The sequence below is a fragment of the Perna viridis genome, chromosome 1 (genome assembly GCF_037379345.1).
Source record: "Perna viridis isolate PV_CMFRI_1.1 ecotype Kerala chromosome 1, ASM3737934v1, whole genome shotgun sequence".
NCBI classification, from domain to species: Eukaryota; Metazoa; Mollusca; class Bivalvia; order Mytilida; family Mytilidae; genus Perna; species Perna viridis.
Window position 1 is genome coordinate 61,345,354 of NC_142445.1, and position 26,620 is coordinate 61,371,973.

The following is a 26,620-nucleotide window of genomic DNA, read 5'->3' on the forward strand; positions in this document are numbered from 1 at the left end:
TTTGATTTAACACATCGAAATATTTGACGATTTGATTTCGTTTTCATTCATTTTTCTTTTGTTTACTTCGACATTTTTAAAGTAATGACATTTGTTTTTACTCCCCGTTTATAAATATATATAAAATAAGTAATTAGAACAATATGTAACCATGCAAGCAAACAAGGGTAGCATTATTTCTTTTGATACAAGATATAAACATCTTTTTTGTAGCAACCTTTGGGCGATTTTAACACATGTAAACTGACAGAAATAATTTATTTAGTCAATTGTATTATTGAAGTTTTATAATTCAAACAAGATATGGTTAAAAGTTACAGCCTGATGTATCACGAGATGGACAGTTTACAGCACACATTATGCAGGCAGATTTACATCTCTGATGGCAGGCTAACATCTGAAACTTATCCAAACCGGAACACCCACTAATACAGCTATTGGTTTGCATCAAACAGTTGAATGTACAGTTGTCTGAGTTTGAGTAGGCACTATTGCTGAGAAGAATCACCAAAACTGCTACGATCATGATGGGCTTTAAAACCAAATATTTTATTTCACAATTAAGGCACATTTTATGTCCATAAAACAATACCTAAACAAATTTTGGTTTGTTGGATATAAAAAGAATTCATGTGTCTGACAAAAGAAAAACAAGCAACATTTACAATAATAAAGGTTAATTATGATGTTACTGATTTTGCTCATGATTTATAATATATTTTGTTTTATAATCGGAAGCTACCTCAGATACAGTTGTGTTTTGGGTATGAAAAGTCAAATTTTTTTTTGTGAGTATTAAAGTTACTTTCCTTTTCGTGCTAATCGCCTTTGTGACGTTATCAATTAAAAAAGTTTAATTATTTGTCCAAATCAAATACTTTATTTGCCCTTAAGTTCTCTGTAAACCCAGAGACTTGGGCATTTGTGTAGCATTCAACTATCCTTTCCGACTGAAATGATCGGATAAAACCCTCATCTCGAAAACTTTCTCCTTGTAATATACACGATAAGACCTCTCGTTTGATATATAATCTTTTTAAACTTTTTGCACTTAGTGACCTTGTCGAATGCAGCATTCGATGCTCTCATTATAATATTAGCAATGTTTATTTGGTGAACTTTTATTTGATATACTTTCTATGAACTTCAGCATTTTGCGCTTATTGACCCCAACCAGTGATCATTTTCGGTAAAATTGAATTGATATTTGTGATGTACACGCTAGGGACTTTCATTTGGAATGTAACAGCCTAGCAATAAAAGATTTTAGTTTTATCACTCGTTGACCCTACCAAACCCATCTTGTGCCCATTTAGACCTTCAAAATTATATATCATAGGGCCCTCCGCCAAAATTGAAAAAATATGTAATATCACTTCTATAACTAAGTACTTACTAATGAAATATACACAACCATTGTAAAAATATGAAACTTTAAGCTGTTGTTGTTTTGTTGTTTCTTTTTAATATTTGTATTTAATTACCCACCTTACATACGTATATAATATATCGGGTTAGTAACTTTGATTTTTGAAATGCGTTCATTTAAACCTTCAAAATAATATGTGACTTGGCCTTTCTTGCAATGATGCAATATCAATTCTATAACAACGTTCATATGACTAATACAAAACCATTGTGAAATATGAACATTCCAAGCTCTTGTAGTTTCGTTGTTGTTTTTAAGTCGATAATATCGTTAGCGACTTCTTGCACTCGCAATTTCAGTACTTTATATTCGCATTTGATTGGCAAAATTTGATATTACTGCTCCACATTATGCTGCTGATCGGTGCCGTGTTTACCGTCAGTCATAGCTTCATAGTTCTAGCTTCATACGATATCAAAATATACCTCTTAAATATCATACACATGTGTTCTACGTGTGATTTTTTGCTTTAGAATGGGAAGTTTACATTAAAAGATGAAATGATCAGTTAGTATTGAACATTACCCAGTTTTCGATTCAGACAAAGGGGCTCGTTACAATTGACTATATAGGTAATATGTATTATCAGGGCCCCGATATATATAGATATAAATAGAAAGGTCTGAAAAATTCCCAACGATGTCAGAACTGTCGTTCCCTACGAGGAGGAATGAGGAATGAGGAATGACCCGGCCAGCGAAAGCTATATTTTTATGTAGCCTAGCTGGCCGAGTGGTCTAGGGCGTTGGACTTTGTGCAGGTGGTGTTGCCATAGATGTCACAGCGGTACGAGTTCGAGTGGGAACGACCAAAAATTTGCATCGCAAATTTCACAGTCTAATATTGTTGGGAATTTTTCAGACCTTTCTATATATATATAGTCAGACTTTCCGTAGATCTTTCATTTTGTGTGTAAATTATTTGTGCATCTGTTGTGCAGTTTGAAATATATAGCCTCCTCTTAAAAACTAAAATTTCAATCTGAAATAACACAAAATGTCTCAAATCTGTAAACTGCATAATAATTTTCTGAACATGTACAAGATGATGACACAAGATTTGGGCAATTCAAGTGCTTATTTTGAATAATGAATCTTAATATGATGCAATATCAAACTCAATAACCGGAAGTCACAGATACATAAAACTACAACCATTCACCTTCAGATAAAACGTTACAAGGTCAAGGTTACAAGCAAAACTCTTTGAAACAATTAAATTGTGATAACGTTTGTACAGACGGTCGGACAGTTGTATACTTAAATTAATAATGAAGAGCTCATCAAAAGGGTCATTTCTTTGTAACATGTTATCATTTTCTAAATATCAATGCCCGAAGTTTGCATTAAGAAAGATATTTTTGCACTCTGTGATCTTTGTCCTTGAATGCAAATAAAAGGTCACACAGACCAAAGATAATTGGTGAGGGTCCCATGTCTCTAGACTTTCCGGTTAAAAAATAAAAAATGTATATTTCTTCAAGGGATATAACTCCCGTAAGGCTTGATTATAAATTCTGTTTTTCTATAACCTCATGTGTTCATATTACAGTTTTCAGATTGACCCTATCTAAATTGGCAATTAAAAGCAAATGTTTGAAAGGGAAATAACTTTTAAAATAGTTGCTGAAATCCTTAGCTGGTTCATCTGCTAATAATACCAGTTGACAAAGTAATAATGATAATATTAAACAAAAATTCAAATAGAATAAAAATAATTAAAAACCATTGAGCACAACTACGTTTGTCTTTACCGTGAATCAAGGATTAAAAATATTATTTCAGAATTTATTAATCATACTTATCAAAACTTGCAGTATAGAAAATTTCAAAATACCCAAAACACTGAGCATTTATTCCTTATATTGCACATGGTGGAACCTCTCGGTGATGGATTTAGCTTCCTATTTCGATTGTATTATTTTGGTTTTGAGTACTTCTCGTATACAGTTAATTTTTAGATTTAGATCTTCCTATGCATTTCATTTTAATGCAGTTGACGAGAGGTTACTCCTTAAATACGTGTAATACATATCGAAATTGGCAACATTTATGATTAGCATATTTGTATTTAGTGTCTATATTTAGGTAACTGCATCAACTTAACAGTTTGTCGTCTTGCAAAATGGAAAACAAACCCAAAGCCAGATGTCATGGATACTCAAAAATGAGCGTGAATTAACGGTAGGAATGCTTCGAAGTGGAATGATGCATGCTTACGTCATGTGGTAAGAATAACAATATCATGTGGCGCCTGATGAATACTGGTATCGTAACGCCATGACCTCATAATACGTCATTTATGAACGCGCGATGTTATTGGAGAAAATACGATCCATAATCGTATACAACAGAATTTTGCATCAGCTGCAAGATGCGATAATTCTCAAAACTCTAAAATTGGAATATATCTGGTTAATCCGTTAAGATAGTCTGAACGATATATTTTGTAACATCCATTCGTGCAATGTTGTTTTTGTCACTTTTATAATCACGATTATTGTCACGGCTTAAAATCGATAAATTGAAAATATAGTTACCTTATCAGTGTAAAAAGGCTCTAGATTTAGAATTAGTACCATTATTAATTTTTCATTATTGATCTTCTTATTTGATAATGTGTACTTACCGAAATGTTAAGACTTATCGATTGATTTATTAAACAACTGGCTCCCAGTCAGCTTCTTAATATAAAAATGATTCTCACCTATTTTACTGATAACCACGCATTAAGAAACATGATAGCATTACACATTTCATAATGCCAGATGGTACATGTATTTTTTGTTCGATGAAGTGTAAACAAAACATTAAACAACAAAATGAATATACCTAATACTTACTTTCCTATACTCTCCTTTGTCGCCTTTGTTGCAATGTATGATATAAATGTCTACTTGTTTTTTGAAACCTTCTATTGCTCTTAAGCTATTTCCTAAAGCCGTCTGTCATTTTAGAAATATTGACAATTGAATTGTCATTTTTAATAAACGAATAGTTCCCCATTATCAACATCTTAAAGCTTCCAAATATTCAATTAGTAACGATGATTATTATTATAGTCGATGAAACAAAGAATAATCGTACAATATTCATTAAAATCCATTTTAAATTATATAGAACTATTTTTGTAACGACTTCAAATCAATAATTTAAAAACGTTTACAACTGTTTCTTTTTTTCTAATTCTAATCTTGATTACAAAAGCTACGCATATAAATTATAAGAACATGAGATGATAGGAAATATAACATCACGTGCAACCTTTCATTTTGTCGAGATTTTTTTAAATTTTCAATCGCAATAACTTAAAACCTTTTTAATAGGTCAAGGTTATAGAGGCGGTATTATACTGGTACATGAATCGTAGTAATATTTGACAATATATACGCTTTAAGGAGGGTATAAATTTGGAATTACAGTTTTTTCTCGGACTTTGCACATTGCAACTGATTAGAACAATAGAAAAGAATAAGGGGTCACCATCTAAGCCCCAAAAATGAAGGTAATTTTTCAAATAATTTACCCAAAACAAATAAAAGAAAAAAAAATTTACCTTTACTACCAAATATGTTTTTAAAAAAATACATAAATCTAGTAGACTTTAATATTTAATTGATTACAAGTAAGATTAGAACATGACAAAAATATATATGCTTTTAAAAAATAAGAATGTTCAAATCTTTTGCTGTATAGAGATCGACGGAAAAGAAAAAAAAAAAAACTCATGGCCAAACCAATCGAAAAACGCGATCTCCCATTCCGGATTGTTAACTTTCTTTTTATTTGTGGCAACATTACAGAAGCGCAGAACCAGAGTAAATATACAAGTGTAAGTGTTAGGTGGATGAGTTTATGGAACTATTAGTCCTTTAATTTAAGTAATTACATCAAAGCTTGTGGTCAAAGCCATCAGTTACTAGTTTACAATAAAGGAATGTTTGACGTACACTAATCACCATATTCTAACATTGGATTTGACACAAGGTCAAATAATTCATTTTTGTGTAGGGTATTTATGAACAGTCTTTTTTCTTTGGTGAAGGACTTACAAACATATATGTATTTAATTTACTCTAGATTGTTACATAATAATAAGTTATGTACCATAATCATCTGGAATATATAACATTCACCTTTTACCTAAAGGTTAAGATCAAGTGTAAAGATTAGCAAAATATGAATTTGGTACCCTTGAATTACTTTATTTTTGTTCTCTCTCAAAATATTTCATGTTTTTAAAACAATACACTCTGTGTTTGTTGATTCACTTATAGTATGCAGAATATTTCTGCATAGGGAAATTTATAGTGTTTATGGAGGAGTTTAATATAAGGCTTACATGTTGAAATTGCACGAAGAATGTGTGTGGAATGGTTAAATATAACAATAATTGAATTATTTTAATGTAGATAGTGCGTTAAGTGATGTCTTTCATAGAACAACTGGTAGAATGTTTGCTGAGTGCAAATATGTGCAGACTGGATGATAGTGAACTTTTTTGTGAAAAGAGTAAATCACGATTTGATCGATATCAAAACCTCATAGACCAAAACAAAGCTTCGAGAAACAAAATGTTTGACCTGTTTTAAGAGTGGAAAAGTATGTCATTGCTTTGTTTTCATTCACTTTCATTTCCATCACATACCGTTGTAGAATGAGTTGGACAATATACCTGACATAGTCCAGGCATAGTACACGGGGAGTTCTGTAGTTCTGTTCGCAATAACATAATTCTTAAAAATCATAAGCATATTAATCACTTTAACAATCACGTGTCTATAATGCACACCTAATGATAATGATACTGAAAATAACCCCAAAATTTCTATGACGGTATGAAATGGTAGGAGAGCAAGTCTCATCAAATATTTTTGTCCAAAGGATGGCTGTTATAATTAATTTTTGATAGCGGTATATTATAACTATTCAAAACGCAAGAAATTTTTTTTTCATCAATAGCAAGTCTTAATACACTTCGTAGATTTGATCTGCGAGGTTTTTGAATTGGTCATTTCCATTAAGTTATCCTATTATCAGTTTAACGTAAAAATGTTTATAGAGTAATCAAGGTAACCAAGGTTATAGTAGCAGTAATCAAAAGAATGTAATGCAGGGACAAAGACCAGACATGGAAAACAGACATACACAACAAAGAACATAAAGTAACTAAAATTATACATGCAAAGTAACAAAAGCAAATGAACAACTCGGACTCCACTAAAAACTGGGAGCATGGATCAGGCGCACTGGTGTGGTAAGCATCCTTTGCTTTTCTAGAAACACCTGCCGAGTTGCCCATAAAAAAGTCAAGTCCGGGGTAGACGAAAGAGGAAAGGAAAACTATGATACGTTGAACCATACAGGAGAGTGTGACTTAAATATATTATTTTTTTTCATAATAATTCATATGTTTGTTTCATCTGTCTTGGCTGTCTATTGTTATTCAACTTTATTAACGAGAGAAAATACACTAATAACTAAAACTTCTTGCATAATTGTATCTTTCGTTTGTCGAACAATTTAAAAGTCAGGTGGCACCTTTTTGATGTCTTTTTTGTCTTTACAAAAGTCGATTCTTGAAATATGTGTTTATCGTTTTCAAATATCGCTGATATCTTATAAACTATAAACTATATAAAAACAACATGATTTCATCCCTACTTTTTTTATTATTTTACTAAATTTGATGAAATATGGTAGCAATACAAAAATTGAAATATCTACGATCTTTGAAATAAACATACTTAGATCATAGATACATATGAAGAAGAAATCAACTTCCGGTCCAGATTGTTGTGAAAATTTTTCTCAGGAAAATAATTATCAAAATCGAGAATTATCTGTATCAAATTGTGACATCGACCAAAATAAATATGTGATTAAGGATAATTAATGATTCATGAACATTTTCCAGTATTGATTTTCCATCGCCATCATATAGTTATACAATTTCAATTTTGATCGGACGATACAAAAGTAAAAACTGTGCCGCCATTTTTGAATTAGGATTTCTGTATTCTGTTTTCATGTGGACTATTATGTCATTGCCAAAAGTTATTAAGGAGTACAGAAAGATTGCACACGAAAGTTTATTCGACGGTTTCAGGAATTAACGTTATTAATGACAGATAGTAAAGGGCAATTCATTAAGCGAGTATGTCCGTCATTCTCTAGATTTGAGATCTTGTCGAAACCCGGCGCTTTAGCACCAGACGAAGATTTATTACAAGAAGTAATTGCCAAAGTCGAGAACAGGAAAACACCGATCGTCCTAGCTTGGTTTGGTACCTGTGAAATAACACGGAAGGAAGGGAAGTATATTAAAATTAGAAAACCCTATGCCCAGAACATTGGAATCTGTATTGATGAATCCCAATACTTCCAAGACCAGATATTAAAAGCAAACCCAAAAGCAAAGGTCATATTCCTAGAGTGCCCCTATTACTCAATAAATAAAGTATATAAGCAAGAGCAAAGAAGGTAAAATACAAGTACATATCAAGGGGAAAGGTGTAAAACGACAGGTCGAACAAAACATCAGAGACAGTAAAAAACTTACAATAACAGTAAAACAAAAAGAGCAAACTGAACCTCTTTACGAGGAAGAAGAATTAAGTATAGCAGTAGACTATTACAATAACAAACTACCGTGGTTAAATGGTAAGGTCAAGGTTGGCAGTCTTTCACAGGACCTTATAGTAGGCAAAAACAAGATCCTAGTACGGCGAACAAAAAAAACAAAAAAAAAAACAAAAAACAAATTCAAGAAGAATTACGGCATCCTTGACGACGGTGTACACCCAGTTAAAAATCTATCGAATCTGTGGATGTACAAAATTCTCAGACTAGCCTAGAAACTGAATCACCAGTAACAAGAAAGTTGAAAGTTTTAATTTACCTCTGTATATATATTTTGTTACTTTTTATAAATTGAAGCGGGGAACCTCATTTTGCTTTTGTCTAATTATCAACAAACTGTGCAGAGCATCGCACATCTAAAACCGTGGAATTCTTGTTTTCTCTATATTAAACTGCATATTGTAAATTAACTTTTATGTTAGTATCACTGTATATACATGTGCATGATATATTTTGTTCACTTTTATAAAACGAAGCGGGGAAGCCTCGTTTTGTTTCGATTTAAAATACATATTTTTAGACTGTGCTCAATAGCATACGCATATATCAAAGATCATCTAAAAACGGGACGCCTTACTCTGACTGTATATATTTTGTTTACTGCTATAAACCAAAGCGCAAGGAGGAGATATGCAAGTATCTAATCTTATGACATCAACACCAATCGCTGAAGTTAAAACAAACAAACCTCGTAGAATGGGAAGTAATATATGCCCAAAGTGTGATACGACACTGGATGAAAACCATACATGTTGTGTTTGTGAACTAGACTTTTGCATTAAATGCACAAATATTTCGAAGATACTAATTGCCGCTTTAGCAGAGGATAACATTGACAATTTCAAGTGGACCTGTAATGGATGTAAGCAAACTTTTCCTTGCATGACCGGTTTATTACAGCTATTAAAACAATGGAACAGACTACACATGATCGGATGGAAAATAAAATTGAAACAATTGATAACGAAATTGGAGGTAGAGTTAGGAAAGAAATAGACTCACTAAAAGTTGATTTACTAATGAGGTGAAATCAGGAATTCAGAAATCCTTGCAAAACGATGTTCGGAAAGAGTTGCTAGAAATTGAAGACCAAAAACATCGAGCATTAAACTTAATATGCGTTAAACAACCGGAGAGCACCAGTAGTAACAGCCTGGAAAGGAAAAAGTATGATATTTCACATTTCAAAGAACTGTGTAAAGCAATCGGGGTACCAGAGGTAGAAAAGTCAGTGTCACTCAGGCTATGTAATAAAAGGAAAATGTAGATAGACCGCTGAAAATTGTGTTAGACAAAAAACTGAGAAAGAGTCAAAATCAAACAGTTACAAGGCACAATATACGAGAAGTGTATTATTGTTAAAGATTTGACAGTTAGACAGAGAGATGAAAACAAACAACGAAGAAATGAACAAAAAAAGAGCATTTCAAATCGCATGAGGAGTGGATCGGAGGATCAAAGGTATCATGAAAAAACAATAAACCTTGGTCAAAATGAATTTAAAATAGTTGCAATCATCCATAATATAGACATGCAAGAAAATAAACAAGAAGATCAATTAACATTTTCTCAATACCTATAGCCATTACTACATCCGCCTCAACGTCAAGCCAATGTGAATATGACAGAGGGAGCAAATTAGTCTAGCATCGAAATGTTGGCTGAGCTAAGTACAACCAATTTAGGTGATGGAACTTTATATAGAGGTTTAAACATTTGACCCTCAACAAAGAAATGTGTTAAACCAATAAATAATTTTGACGTTTTTAATCACAATGTAAAAAGTGCAGTTTTCAATAATGTACACAAATGCAGATAGCCTTTTTAACAAAACTCGTAGTGTTGGTCACAGAGAGAAAATATGATGTCATAGCAATAACGGAAGTATTTCCTAAAAAACACTTTTTAGAATACAATGATAACATATGGAACATTCCAGGATACACACTTCAATGTCAAAGTAAAACAGATTTACAAGCAGATGTGTCATAATATATACTAAAAATTCATTGAAGGCTATGAATTCATTGTCCAACTATGAAATTTATTGAACATATCCAAATGAGAATTAACATTGACGGTACTGTTGTAAAAGGTAATTCCGGAAATGATGTCATGATCTGTCCGACTTTGTGTTGTAGTTAACAACCAAGTATTTCCTTCCGACCAGTGGTGGATCGCAGAATATTTCCAGGCTTCGTTGAGATCAGACATCTTCTGGGAGCTGCCAGTCTGTCAACCTATTAGATTGCCATATAGTGTCCATCTACATATAGGTACGTTTGTATATCTATAAGGTTTACCACAGTACCAACGTATCAGTCACGTGTATATATAGAAGACCAAGTACAATGGACATACAATGTGTGGAAAAACTATACCAACTTTTATCCAAAAGAAAAGTAAACAATATCAACTATGAATACATACTGCATATGGATGATTTCAATTTTAAAGAAATAAACTGTGAGATCTATACATCACTTTCGAATTGTGAACATCTAGCAACAAAATTCATTGATAGAGTAATGGATACGTTCTTAATACAACATGTTGTTAAACCAACTAGAAATAGAGGGGACAATGTACCAAGCATTCTAGACCTCATCTTCAGTAACGAAAAAGAAATGATTGCTGACATCGAACACTACTCTCCTTTAGGAAATAGTGACCATGAAACCTTAGAGTTTAAATCTGTGTACAATATTCAAATAAATTACCAAATGTACATAAACAAAAAAAAAAAAAAAAAAAAAAGCTACGATATTTTAAGGGCGACTATGATTCCATAAATAGGACGCTATCTAGTGTAAATTGGGAACCGTTTCCAGATGTCATCAGTGTGAACGACCTATGGAATAGGTTAGCCGATAAGTTATCAATTATATGTCAAGAGAATATACCAGTGTGCAAATATACACCAAATTCGTATAACGCGCCATAGGACAAGGAAACATTGTCAATAGTCCGAGTAAAACGTAAACTATGGATGAAATACATTCACTGTAGGAATCCGCAAAACAAACAAAATTATGATCAAGCAAAAAGAATAGAAAGCGCCAAAGTAAGGAAAGCTCCGATAAAATATGAGAAATCAGTAGCTGAAAAAACCAAAACCGACCCAAAAGCCTTCTGGAAATATGTCCAATCAAAAACCAACGTTAAAGACAACAGCATGTATTATGGACGAGAATGGGGAGATACATACAAGTAACAGTACAAAAGCTGAACACCTCAATGCATTTTCCCAAAGTGTCTTCATAAATGAAACAAACCTAGACAATCTGCCACCCTTCAATACCAGAACAGAAGGAAAATAGAAGAAATTGTTGTTACAGAAGTCATAGTAAAAGACATCTCAACAGGGTAAACGAAAATAAATCGCAAGATGCAGATGCAGTACACCCAAAACTAATAAAAGAGACAGTAGACAGCATTACCAAACCAGTAACAAACATATTCAAAAAGTCTTTAGAAACTGGTGAACTGCCTGAAGTTTGGAAAACCGCCAACATCACACCGATACACAAGAAGAGTCCAAAACATCAAGCCTCCTACTATAGGCCAATAAGCTTAACTTCAATCATCTGTAAAACCTTGGTGAGAATAGTTAGGGACCAACTGGTAGAATATATGGAAACAAACGAACTTTCCAGCAAGCACAAACATGGTTTCAGAAAAAGTCGATCCTGTGTCACCCAACTTATAAAAGTTATAGAAAAATGGACGGAGGAGCTAGATAAACAAAATGCTATAGATTGTATATACCTCGATTTCCAGAAGGCTTTTGATTTTTGATACAGTTGCGCACCAGCGTCTTATTTACAAATTAAAGACTTATGGTATTTCTGGGAAAATATTGAAATGGATAAAACATTTTCCGTCAGATAGAAAACAACGGGTCGTACTCAATTGTAAACACTCAGAATGGACTCAGGTCACAAGTGGCATTCCACAGGGGTGTGTGCTCGGTCCTATCTTGTTTACGATCTACATTAATGACCTCCCAGACGCAATCGAAAATATGGCAAAGCTATTTGCGGACGATACAAAAATTTACGCAAAAGTGAATACAAACGACGATCAGAACAGCTTGCAAAGGGATATTGATAGCCTAATGGACTGGTCAGATAAATGGCTTCTCAAATTCAACAAATCAAAATGTAAACATCTCCACTTAGGTCAAGATAACGGAGCACAATACACCATGAACCAAGAAATAATTAAAACTACTACACAAGAAAAAGACCTTGGCATAACTATAGACAGCAAATTAAATTTCATGGATCATATTAACATACAAGTTATAAAAAGCCAACCAAAAATTAGGAATGATCAACAGAACATTCAAGTATATAGATAAAAATATGTTTCTTGTGCTTTACAAGTATAGTGCGTCCCCATCTAGAGTATGGGAGCTCAGTATGGTGGGTCATAAACAGACAAGAAGCGGTATAAATAGAAAACGTACAGACAAGGGCTATGGGGAGAGACTGGTGTATCTAGGATTACCGACATTACAGTATAGAAGGGAGAGATCAGACCTAGTAGAAACATGTAAGGTCCTCAATAACATTGACATAGTTGAATGTGAAAACATATTTCCAATACGTGAATCAAACACCAGAGGTCACCAGCAAAAAATATATAAGCAACACTGTCGAACAAATAAAAGGAAGGCAAGCTTCTCACAAAGAGTGGTTGATAATTGGAACGGATTTTCAGACAATGTTATGAAATCCAAAACTGTAAATAGTTTTAAAAGTTTCCTGAACGCTCACTGGAAAAAAAAGCTATCCAGTAAAGTTTGTCCTGAGTTGCTATGGGCCGTAAGTAGGCAGTAGAAGAGAAAATTTATCAATAGGATTTGTAAGTCTCATTCTAGTTTCAGTTTCCCTTCCGGAATTTAGATGTAGAACGTATTGAAATCCGAAGACCGATCTGCATTTTATTGTTTACTTCCGGGAAATCTTATGCTTTTATTTACATTTTTATCCTGTAGAATTAAATATTTGTCATTTTTTATCAGTATTTTTTTCATAAAAAGATATTTTGCTTTTAACATTGAACTCAATGCTATGTAAATGACGAGTCTCTACGCATTTGAATGGGAGATGAGAACCCATTCTCATGAAATCACGGAGTCACGTGGCGAGACTTACATACCCTATATGGATCTGAGACGCAATGAAGCGTATTTTTAGTCAACCAATCTCGGGACCAGATCAATCAGATGATATATACACATATCACAATTTAGAAAACACTTTAAGACATATCTTTTTAAAGGAAGGACGGATCTCTTCTTGATAACGATCTCATACGTTCACATTACATGTCAATATAAAAATGATTGTTGTAGTTTTTCAATACTTGTATATGCATATCACTGTATATTGATCCTTGTATTAAACATGAACTACAATAATTTGGCTCCTATCTCATATTTTGGTATAACGTATCGGTGCTGAATTCTGATGTTTTATGACATTTTTGGTTTTAGTACTTCCAATAATGCTGACTAGAGGTTACTCCTTGAAATGAGTGTACAGCATACCGAAATGTGCAACATCTATATGACTGGTATTTTTGAATTTAAAAGCACTAAGTGTAAGAACAGAATTTAAAAAAAATGTTACCAAAAAAAAAAAATTAGAAATAGTATACACATAAAAAACAATAAAAAATATCTAGGAAAAATAACAGTCTTTCCTTTTTTGATGAAATTGGTTTAATGAGCCATTGTATTCTTCAATGGACGCTTACCCTACCGGTGCACCTGGTCCATGCTCCCAGTTTTTTAGTGAAGTCCGAGTTGCTCATTTCTTTTGTTACTTTGTATGTATGATTTTAGTTACTTTATGTTCTTTGTTGTGTTTGTCTGTTTTCCATGTCTGGTCTTTGTCCCTGGATTACATTCTTTTGATTACCGCTATAACCTTGGTGCCCTTGATTACTCTTTCAATCACCATGTAAGGCAATTCAGTAGTTATATTTCCAAATATGAAGTAGTTGTTCTTTAATCATGGTCAAACAAGTCACAAAAAGTAATTGAATTTTTTAATTGCGTCAACTATTGACGATTCATAAATGAACTATACAATAAATACCCTTCTTTATGTATACCTATAAGCGGTAAAAGCAAGTTATATAAAACTTGGAAACTTAACAAAGAATAAAGAAGATGCAAGTCGTACCTAACAAACAGTTTGCTTGGTACCACAGGACTATTGGTTGTCTACAGCAGATGATTATAACTCTAAAATATAACCTTGAGGTAATGTTGTGTTTAAGATCTGGTCACGTGTATCAAACCTATTTTTACAGATAATTGATAAATACCAAATTAATTTAATAATGAAACTATGCATGTGCAGAATCATGTCAATGTTTGAACTATTTAGTTTTCATTGTTTTAATTAAGTAGCAGTCCGCCTAAGAATCATGCAAGTTTCAGTATTGGTGATTTATTGATGCCAGATATTTTATTCAAATTTACTTTAAATCAGTCGGATATATTTGAAAAAAAGTTAAATGAAAAAAAAAATATTTTCACCGTTACCATAACAACAACCACTCCTTAGCAACCACCAATTTAGGGCCTAATAATCACAAAAATGTCACAATTTGAATTGTAATTTTATATATCTAAAAGTGGAAATTTGTCAACTACATAATTATATTAATGAAGTGTGTCTTAAGGAAAACAATTTACAATAAAGTACAAATCAATCTGATTGGTTTAGATCTGGTTACCATAGCAATCAAAATTCTTCATTTTTGACATTTTGAAATATACGGAAATAGGCTATTTTCAGACCCGTTTTGTCAAGACTCAAAAGAAGATATTATTCAAATGTATGAATAGATGTGTAGCAGGACCTCTCCACTGAAAGACATCAAAAATAAAATTGTGCAACCTATTTTTGTTTTTTTCTCACCTGGCCCCGAAACCACCCCTCATAAAGACTTTTCTTCTTCTTAACGCCTTTCATACAAACTTTGTCCAGACCATAACTTTTTTGTCTTTAGACCTAGACTTCTAATATTTGGTATGTTGGTATATCCTCTCAGGGCAGAGTGTTGCGTACCATAGTAGGTGACCTTTGACCTTGACCTTTAACCTCAAGGTCAAATAACATACAATTTTTGGCAAAATACTATACATAATTTTATCTGTGCCATTACTTTTTGGCTTTTCACTTAGACATCTGATCTTTGACATTAAGTATCATACCAAGCAGAATACATATCAGAATAACGCTTACAGCTATCACAGTGATCCTACTATATTTATAGCTCGAAAAGAACATAAAACATTACCATAGGATATACAAAAATAAGGTCGGTCATATATAAAACTAAATATATTAAGCAATAAGTTACTTACCAGTTATAACCAAAAGTTGTTTTTTATTAGAACAAAATGTTGCTTTACATACGTCGAAGTCAGACATCCCATGTAGTTATCTAGTACCACGCATTTTACGTGACGTAAATGAAGTAAGAAAATCTAGCATCTGTTGTTTACTATCAGCCTGATAAACTATTGTTCAAAACAAGGCCGTCTTTACATACGTGCAGGAAAAATCAAACTTACAAAGAAGGGTCATACCTCTTGTTTGACTTGTTTCTGTTTTATAGTCTTGCAATATGTAAGATAAATAAAACAAATCACTGTCTCAATGAGTTAACAGTAAATTAAAGTATAAAATATTTAAAATTATTTGTTCCATGTATTAGATTACCTTATATATATCAATTAATTTAGCATGATATAAAATTCTCTAGAAAATTAGTGTAATGTAAGTATTTTCTTGCAAAGCGTATGAGTGACGTCATGAAAGCTCCATACGCTTGAGCAGCTGAAACCTTACTCAACTGGAAAGGAGAATTGACAGTGGGAAAATAAAGACGTTGCGTTTGTGATAATAGTATCCACATTTTTGTAAATTAAAGATAATAGACAGTCTTACCTTTTCGAAGATTTTAAGGCTTTTTGAATAGTTAAGACAGATATGGTGTGAACTGAATTAGGACGATAATTAGAAGACATGTCGATTGGTACCCCTTTATACATGTACAAAGCTGTTACTCTTGAAAATTTAAAATTGATTAGGAAAAACCCGACAATGCACAGCGTACGTTCGTTTATCAGAAAAGTGACTGAATGACATATCACATTTGCATTTAACTTAACAATTCTTGGACTGATTCATTCTGAACCCGCCTAATTGTTCAAGCCCATTTTTTTAACTGCCTGTATATTTCACAAACGAAAACAAAGTTTAATTTAAAATATTCATTTCCCCCTATTTTTTAGATTTTAAGCTTTGCAACAAACTGATTAGATTTCAAAATCTGATGTAATTTTGCCAACTAATTTGTGTGCAATTGACGAAAATGAGAATTTAACACATTCTCAATATTTTTAGAGTCACAAATTGTTTGGTTTGATAGGAAAATATTTTCCTTTTTTATTTAGTTCTTTCCTATTTTTTACCATATTTCTTTTATATATTTAGAACTACGAATAGTATCCTGGAAATAGTCTTACCTTTGCTCTATTGGTTGATATGGATGTTTTATTTTTCAATAATTTATAATTATTCCAACCTCTTTTGAATGGTGATTATTTCTCCAGTACAAAGCTTTTCATTTAACCACTCTAACAGTTTGAATGACTTCACCCATTTGATTTTTTATAATGAAGGAAAAAATAATCAAGTGAACCAAGGCTTACTATTTTGTAGTTATAAATAAGGATTAATTTATTATAGTGCAACCTGTAATAACATGTAACTATAGAACATGAAATAACAACCAGCCGAAAAAGCTTATAACGCACTGACCTATTATTCAGAATAAAATATCGCAAAAAATACAAAATATTTTGTTTCAAATAAGAAGAGAGAGTGTCAGCAGGATAAGTAATTGTCGTGTAGTTAATAATATTTACGAGTTCTTTGAAGGACATGCTTGTCCATTATCTTTAGAAATATTTCATATCATTTTTTCCATTGCTTTCTTATTGAATCTTTCTAGGCATCTAAATCAGGGCCGGATCCATACACTTTTAAGAAGGGGAGTGCAAGCCGAGGGTCTTCAGAATAATGGGGATGCTAGGACTTTATTTGCCATTTTTTGTCAATTGACAAATTTTCCGATAAAAAGGAGTGCCAACTGGATCCGTAACTGTTTATAAACGAGTCAATATTGAAATCACCCATCTTACGTATTTCTGTATAACTAAGGCATTTTCAAATATTTCAAAAATACTAATCCAATACTGAAGAGAACTTGGAGGCCTATAAACAATGCACAATAAAAATGGGTTTGATTTCTAACCACGAGTGCTTTATAAGATTTAAATGAAGTTACTCGAGATATTATTTATAACATAATTCACATCATTGCCATTAATGTTTCATCTAGGGCAAACTTCTTAGAGAACGATCTTGATTCCTTGATGTATTGATCTGATAGTTTGTTGCATCCTACAATTGCTTTCTTCGATGTATCTTTTATTCATTCGTAAGTCGCCATTATTGCCACAATAACCACAGCTATGTCATTATAGTTTATATAACACGTATAACACGTACAAAGAAACAAAAGTAAATGAACAAATCGGGCTTTACCAAACAATTGGAGCGTGGACCAGGTGTACAAGGAATGTTTGTTTCGTATCATTCTCAACTAACGTCTGAAAAGATGATGTCCTAAACAAGCTAGCGGTGCTCTCTATCATTCATATTTTAAAATCTGCCACTTTCATGTAAGAATATGTAGATACTTATAATAGAGTGAAATATAAGGTCTAGTATTTTAAAATTTCAGCTCATTGTGTTTTTGTGATATACACGTATGCCTAAATGAAACTGTACATATTCAGTTGACCATTCGTGTCGAAAAAACACAAAAGACAAAATAGCACACACAACGCAAAACATCCAACACGGAACCCACTTAAAATTCGCCGTGTCTGGATTAAGTTCGGCTAAAGTGAATGAATATCTATAACAGATGGGGTTGGTTTCTCATATTTGAAAGCAATATTCCACATCGGTCAATCAGAGATCCGTGGAACATTTGAAGAGACCATTTCACTTTAAGGAGCAGCAATGTTTCCTAGATAATTGTTTTTAAGCCAACGAGTCAGCTTCCCTAGAAATTCGGTGTAAAGCATGTAATATCTGGAAAAGCGTATGGAATGACGTCAAAAAAAGTCAAAAACATACACGCTTTAGCAATTAGAATGAAATTTGAAACGATTTCGATTCTATCTTTCCAAGAAATGGATAGGAATTTTACACCCCATGTTTACATATCTTTTTAAATTCTTGTCTTGCGACCGTGGTTACAAAACACGGTAACTTGTACAAAATAGCTGTAATGAATCTCATAACAAAACAGTAAGTTCTTTATTCATTTTATTGTTAATACATGTTTGTTTTATGTATAATATGTAATTTAGTATTTCAATTTTGATTTGATCATGTTGACTAACTTAATAAGGATATTTAATGTTAAAAACATTTATTTCAAACATGTGCGTCCTCCAAAAAATTGCAGAATTCAGTCAAGTGAGAAGGACAATATGAAGTACAAAGGATGCATGCTGTTCTACAGTTCTGCTGACAGTTCACTAAAGAGAAAAGTTCTCCATATCCCGAACATCTATTAATACAGCCATAAGTCGATGAAACACAGTTGTTGTGGCAACTGTCTGCTCTGGTTAAAGCAATGAGACAGAAAAGGACACTTATAGCTGCTATAAGTACTTTCATTTGGATCTGAAAATACATAGTTGAAAAATATGCATAGTACTTTTGACTTCGAGATTGTCTTGTATAATTTCTACACAAGTTTTATGGTTGTCATCATGAACTTGTGGATCGCTACGGTGTATCCATCTGCGCCATGAAAAATGATTTGTTCAACGTGTCATAGTTTTCCTTTCTTCTTTCGTCTACCCCGGACTTGACTTTTTATGAGCAACTCGGCGGGGGTTTCTAGAAAAGCAGAGGACGCTTACCCTACCGGTGCACCTGGTCCATGCTCCCAGTTTTTAGTGAAGTCCTAGTTGATCATTTGCTTTTGTTACTTTGTATGTATGATTTTAGTTACTTTATGTTCTTTGTTGTGTATGCCTGTTTTCCATATTTGGTCTTTGTCCCTGGATTACATTCTTTTGATTACTACTATAACCTTGGTCCCCTTGATTACTCTTTCTAATAACTCGGCGATGGGTTACGTGAAATTTACATGGAAATGAAGCGGAAAAGGGAAACAAACATTTTCTTCGGAAGTATATACATAAATGTTTTATACTCAGTCCTCTGATCTTCCGTGATTCTACAGAACAGTTCCTTTCACAATTGCCAGAAATTGTCTGATACTGCTTTAGGATAAACAAGACAGATTGCTAAAGACTGCTATCAAGTCTCACTGATAGTTTGTATTTCTAGATCTAATGTTAATACAATGATATCTGAGTAGTGGATAAATTTCACTGACCAAGTGACACTCATTGGCCAGAGTTAGTTCCGAAAAAAAAAATACAAGGCCAATACGGATCTTTCCCGTATTAAACCGTCTTTTGCAAGGCAAATATTAGCATATTTGAGTACCCATTGACTTACCATCGAACTTTCCAATAACTCTAGAGAGCTCTGTCAGGAGTCGTTAACAGGCAATTGAAAACTACGCAATTTTCAAGAGGAATTCATTACTAGTTATTGTTCCGACTGATCAAGTTATTGTCCATTAGTGATAACTTATATTTACACCAGGAATTATCAAATATGCAAAAATGCGTTTATCAAGATTAATATGAGATAATAAATATTACATGCCAAAATCTGTAACTTGCATCACTGGCCCTCGGGTGATATAGAAGTCCTCGGGTTGTGATATTGATTTCATTAAAACATATACAATTGTTATTTACTATATTTCAAGAATGTTCTGAGTAGGTATGTGATATAGGGTAAACGTGTATTTTAATCACACTTGTGATACACTTTGGTTATTCAAAACAAATTTATTATTTTGTAATAGATTTTTTTATTATGTATTGTTAAATTTTACAATTTGTGATAGTCCAAATCACCAGACATTAGACAAATCAAACAAAAGTTAACATGTTGCACAATTCATGACGTTTTGGCGGGTGAAAGTACAGAATTTATTGCACATGTGAACTTATATCGAAATATACTGCAAAGGATTATGAGCTGCCGGTGTCATAAATATGTAAGATATTGACAAAATAAATGAACCATTAGGAGTGCAGTTTATTTTGATCTTTTAAAAAAGATTGGACAAATGAAAAAAAAGATGTCATACTTTATATTTAAATATTGATAACAGGTTTTATATGAAGAGTTGCGTACAAAATGTGGCAAAAAGTGCAGCGAAGTATTTATTTGTATTTGATAGTTGCATCAAATATTTACTTACCGACAGCAAGTACTTAATCAAAGTTCCGGGTTATGATAGGAAAGAACTCCTATATATAAAGGATAAGTCAGTCCTACGTCTAACCTTCAACTCACGCATTGGCCATGATGTAATCGGGAAACGTTACAACTGGCGTGTATCGTCTGGTACTATTAATAAACCACATGGCTCTAAAGCATTTCAGTCACTACGGAAATTTAAAAATTCCTTCAAATAAGTTTATTTCATCGACATGACATTTTTTTCTTGTTGAGATTACTAGTAGGCAAAATAAAAGTTGCGCATGTCGCCGTGCTATGTATACCCTCACTCGTTCATAGAGTGAAATCGGAGTCCGCAAAACAGGAATTTGATATCTAAAAGCATTTGAAATGGCAGCCAAGAATTTTGTAACGAAGGCTTTTAACCATCAATACATATAGTGTATATTTTACATATAGCTTTGTTTTTGAGTTTTCTTTTCTTTGTTTTCCCTAATTTACGGAGTTTGGATTGTCTTTTATAGGTGCTGGGTTTGTACACCTCTGTTGGTAGTTTGTCATTCTGTGTAAGTCATTCTCCATTTCTAAGGCAATATATATCCCTGGTTGTACATGTATCGTCTTATTTGACTCCCAGGGCTGCTGTAACCATTGCCGCCTAGAATTGCAATTTTATTCAGGGTTATTCTCGTGCGCAGTGTGGTGGTATGTTATGACAGCGGCAATTTCCCAGTTATTTGCCTCACTTTCAAGGGTTATTCACACGGTGTGTGCTTGTTATGAGTTTCTGTGTTTTTTGTAAATTTATCTTCTGTGCTTTTTCGTCTATTTCCAAAATGTTTTCGTTATGAAAATCAGTGGATTGCTCAGATATTGCATGATTTCCCAAGTGCGATTTATACGTCTTTCATTGGCTATAAGGAGTCCAAGTAATGCTTTCAAACATACGTCATATTGTCACCATAAGGAGACAATTTCGAATTCAATTGCTTTGAAATGTGCTTAAAATGTATTTAAGTTTTTAGTATGATGTAAAATGCACATATTATTAAAAGGGTGTACCTTTAACGTTATGTAAAATTGTACCAACAAATTCAAGGGTCCTTAAATTCATAAAAAGTTCAATCAGACCATTAATTTCAATGACGTTCGAGATATGGCTATTGATTCATTGATTATTATATGAATGGATCTCAATAATATTTATCAGTCTATAAAGTAAAATACAAACACTAAACAGTGCAGATTTGTTCAAGCTTTATCATTTACGCAAATCAATTGAATTTATCGATAAGTATTATATGTGACACGAGAGGAAATGTGAATTGAATATTTGTACTTTCACTTCTAGTAGCCACTAAAGTAACAAATCATTTCATACGTTTATAAATACTGGTTATCATCAGTATTATTATACCCCCACTCAACGTGTAAGTGGTATATTGGAATCATCTTGTCCGTCCGTCTGAATTTCGTCGCAATTATCTCAGCTCCCAATGGATGTATTGACTTCTAATTTGATCTGTGGCTTTATATATTTATACAGATGAGGTATATTGGGTGCTGCTTGATTTCAACTTCCTGTTTTGTGACACAGAAAATTTTCGTCATATAAAGCTCGGCTCCCGATGGGTGGACTGGTTTCAAATTTGGTGTGTTGCTTTATATAGATGCGGTATATGATACGTTGTTAACGATTTTGAGTGTGTCCGATAATTACTTCCTGTACGAGTGGGGGTATAATTAGTATGACAACGCGCCCAAATTCATGTTTGATAATTGGACGGATAGCTTTCTATAAACTTTTACTGCACAATCGTTGTCATTGTCATATACTTTTTTCATTTACAATTGAACTATTTTTTTCGTACCTATTTTCTTTTAACTACAATTAAGATCTGTGTGCGCCAGTTGATATATACAATCTTAAATTGCCCTCTTTTGCCCGTAGTAGTCAAAACACGTAATTTTAAATACGGCCTGAATCACAATGGATAATAAATTAAAAAAAACCCAGCAAAACAAAGCAGAAAAATGCACTTTTGTACCATAAAAATATGTCGTCTCAGATGGTAAACACAGAAACAGCGGCGATGTCTTCTACTCTTAGGTAATTTTGCATCACAACGTCGGCGCAGTTTCTGAGCTTGCGTTTGATGATAACTATTCGCAATATATATATATATATATATATATATATATATATATATATATATATATATATATATATATATATATATATATATAAGTCAACATATATATAGCCTAGCTGGCCGAGTGGTCTAGGGCGCTGGACTTAACGCAGGCGGTGTTGCCATAGATGCCACAGCGGAGAGAACGACCAATATATATATATATATATATATATATATATATGAAAAATCCTTCAATCCAAATATTTCAAGAAGTGGTTGCGGACTGATAAAGAGGCCGATGCTTAATCCTGATAGTGTTCGTAGAATACAAGAATCATTTGGGCTATCAAATTGTTTACCCATGCCTTTTTACAAACAGCCATCTGCAAAAACAAAAATTCATTTTACAGTCAATCTATCTTGATTTTCGGATTTAAAAATGATCTCACTATTAATGATAGGAAAGAAACCACATATCAAATTTACAGTAGCCTTAAAATGGCATTTAAAATTGATCAAGCTGTAATTTATTTTATAGGACTATGTATAAAAGAAATCGAGTGTATAATTCAGAAGTTCAAATCTTAGGCGATAAGTAGGCATTGGATTTATCAAGTTGTTGATACCATTAAAAACAGGGTCTTTTTAAGGTAGGGAATTTTTCAGTTTATTTCAATAATTTTGAACAATACATGAAAAAAGGTATATTTTCTATCCCCATTGAAAAATTATTTTCCTTATATATTTTCTTCGACAAGGACTTTCTCCTTTTTCTATTTCCGTGACATACGATTTTTAATGTCGGAACCCGGCAAATAATCGGAAGTTATGTATATTTTTAAATATTTGTGAAAAAATATGGTTTCACAGTACTAAAAGACCGAAAAACATGTACCAAACATGGGTCTTCTTTTTGAATATAAATATCTCTTTTAATTCAGGTTTTAACTTGTTCATATGGTGCATTTTCACAACCTCATCTTCTCATCTTAGTCATTTAAATACTTACTCTTTCTCATATTCGATTCATCATGGATAAGACTGACAAAATGAACGGATTGAATTGTTTGGTTCCTTTAAAATATATACATATATGTATATATCATTATTCTTATCATTAGTTAAAATGACCATAACACCGATCAATGCGTTTCCCCATCACCAATTTAATCCTTGTCCCTAATTGTCCTTCTTAGTTATTTAGTATGTCAACATGGAAAAGAAAATGGCACATGCCAAATCATGGCTAGATATGATTACTAAAATATCCTTAGTTAAGACATATACATACTTATCCGTGGGTAGAAGTAAAAAAAAATTGCGATTGCATGAAGTATTTGGTTTATGTATATTCTCTTTTGAAGTTTCAAAAGCAATGGTACAGTATCTAAAAGTCAAAAGAAATGACTTCATAATCAGTTAAACGATTCGGATGGTTTAAAATTTATACGTTTGAATAAAAAAGGCAGTGACTTCCTTTTCACATGTATATGTCCTGTTGTTAGAGGATAAATTAGTATAAAATATAAATCTCATTGTTTATTTTGTTTTTTATCTAGTAATTCCGTAAGATGTCTGGTGAGGTCAAGCCTTCGGATTCGTCGTCACCAGGTGAGCTCATCTGCAAGGTATGCGATAAAACGCTACAGAAACCTCGTCTTCTACCATGCCTTCATTCCGTATGCACTGACTGTTTGAAAAGAATTTTAGACACAAACAAAACAGCAGATTCTATCGAATGCCCACATTGCGAGGAATCATTCGATGTGTCCGGATATGACGTCACTGATTTTCCGTCAAATGAGTATCTCATTACTGTCATCGATGTGTACTTCTCAAAGCACAACAATGACAAACAATGTGACGTCTGTGATTTGAAAAGTAAGAAATCTCCTGCTAAATTTCGATGCGTTGATTGTGAAGATTTCCTGTGTGATGATTGTGGCAACGTTCACTCATCTACAAGGCTAACTTTTGATCATCAGGTCTTATCATTGGATGAGTTAGCACGAGGTTCGCATGATGATGCCATTCGAGAAAACCGAAAAATGCACTGCTTGATTCACGAAAAGGAGGTATTGGACTTTTATTGCAAAAGCTGTAATTGTCTTGTATGTCGTGAATGTCGGCTAAACGACCATTTTGATCACGGCTCAATCCCCGTAGCAGATGTACAAGAGTTGAAGCGGGACAAAGTTACTGATGTCATACAAAGACTTGAAATCAAGATCAAGGCTCTTTTTGACGGCGATGTGGAGGCGGAAAATGTTATAAGAGAATTAGATCATTCAGAGCAAACTGCCATTTATGAAGTTGAAAATACTTCCGAGCTACTGAAAGAACGAATTGAGAACGAAAAGAATGAACTAATTGAGACAGTTAAACAGCACGTTGCAAATGAAAAAGCTCGATGCACCCAGCAAAAATCCGACATCAACACAAGACATGCCCTCTTGACTTACGGGACTGACTTTTGTTCCAAAGCCGCATCCGAGAGTAAAGATGCGGAAATAATTCACTTGGAACCTGAATTATCAGACAGACTGCGATATCTCGATAAATTACCGCAACCAAGTACAGATATAAGGTGTAAAATGCCTGAAGTAAAGCTGCGTAATCTCTATGGCAGTATAGACTCCATGAAATTCTTCGAGTTTTCTCCTGCTTCTCCAAGCACAGCACCAAGCATTTTACCACCAGGCGTTGCAGAGTCGGATATACCAAAGGTATCATCTTTAAATTTAAAGAAGCGAATAAATGTCTTCGTTTCAGACGATGAAACCTCTCCAAAAATAACTGGACTTTGCATCGTTAATAACGAACTCATTGTTAGTGACTATGCCAATCGAAAAATCAAAATTCTTTCCTTGTCAGGGACACATATAAAATCGATAAGCTCCACAACTGCATTGAGCATTGCAGCTTTTGATGACGTCATCGGAGTGAGTGATCATTTTGCAGTGACTGTTGTATCGAGGGATAATTCTATGAAACATCGAATAGACCTAGAAAGTACCAGCGGGTCGTACCCATTGTCTGTGATGAGCGGAAATACTTTCCTTGTTGCTAACAGCAAACACCATGTTTTCATGACATTTGATAAACATGGATCTCCCGTCGAAGAATATAGAATGGCGCGCTCTTCTAAAAAGTCTTTCAGTCGAGCAGTAACTTATGTCACAACTACGAGCAAAGGGGATTTCGTAGTCTCGGACTGGGGAACAAATACTCTTGCTGTAATGGGGATGGACGGAAAGTTGAAACTGGAATACAACGCCAGACCGTTGAGTTACACAAAAGATTGGCAACCAGGTGGAGTCTGCGTCGATATTCATGATAACATCTTTTTAGTTGACCAGAGACAGGGGAATGTAACGGTGTTGAACCCTACTGGAAAAGTAATTTATCGACATAACTGTAAAAAAGATGGACTTGATCGCCCATTGAACATTGCAACAGATCACAACAGTTACATTTACGTTACTGGAAAAGGTGGATTGATTCACGTGTACCTAACGGAATATTTATAAGTGATAACAGTACTGTAATTTTAAATAATTTTGACACAGGAGATCGATTAGTTTTGTTAGTTGTTGATTTTAAACTTTTTTTTTTCAGTGTTAAATACATTTGCTGGTTTATTGTAACTATTGATTTTACATAGAACAAATAGCAAAAAAAAAATAATAATAAAAATACAATAACATGTTCTAGGTCTAATAAAAATTAATATTGTTTTTTTTTATTTTGTTGCTTTTATTACGTGATTTCCGAATATGAACATCTTTCATTATTTGTTTTAGCGATATATGCTTCCAGTTTAGTTTTAATCTCTCGCACCATTGATTCTTATACTATGTTTTTATTGGTCATAACCTGTAATACCATTTATTCGATATAGTGATAGTTATTTCCCAAAGAAAAAATATGTAAATTCATTTTGCATATCTTTGAAGGGATATAATTATC

General features: G+C 33.1%; 1 protein-coding gene and 2 long non-coding RNA genes across 3 annotated transcripts; 1 reads left to right on the top strand and 2 right to left on the bottom strand.

The window, feature by feature from the left end:
- Nucleotides 1-243: 243 nt before the first annotated feature.
- Nucleotides 244-15,697, bottom strand: LOC148629709 (uncharacterized). Its single transcript, XR_015917210.1, has 2 exons — nucleotides 15,461-15,697; nucleotides 244-532 (listed from the first exon to the last, which is right to left on the bottom strand). It is a non-coding gene; the product is annotated as an uncharacterized LOC148629709 (long non-coding RNA).
- A 2,793-nt stretch (nucleotides 15,698-18,490) lies between these two features.
- Nucleotides 18,491-20,765, bottom strand: LOC148629710 (uncharacterized). The gene is made up of 2 exons (XR_015917211.1): nucleotides 20,536-20,765; nucleotides 18,491-18,866 (listed from the first exon to the last, which is right to left on the bottom strand). It is a non-coding gene; the product is annotated as an uncharacterized LOC148629710 (long non-coding RNA).
- A 2,423-nt stretch (nucleotides 20,766-23,188) lies between these two features.
- On the top strand, nucleotides 23,189-26,441 carry LOC148629711 (E3 ubiquitin-protein ligase TRIM56-like). The gene is made up of 2 exons (XM_088555969.1): nucleotides 23,189-23,301; nucleotides 24,211-26,441. Exon 2 carries the CDS (start codon nucleotides 24,223-24,225, stop codon nucleotides 26,179-26,181), a length of 1,959 nt encoding a protein of 652 aa, XP_088412095.1. The 5' UTR covers nucleotides 23,189-23,301; nucleotides 24,211-24,222; the 3' UTR covers nucleotides 26,182-26,441.
- Nucleotides 26,442-26,620: the final 179 nt, after the last annotated feature.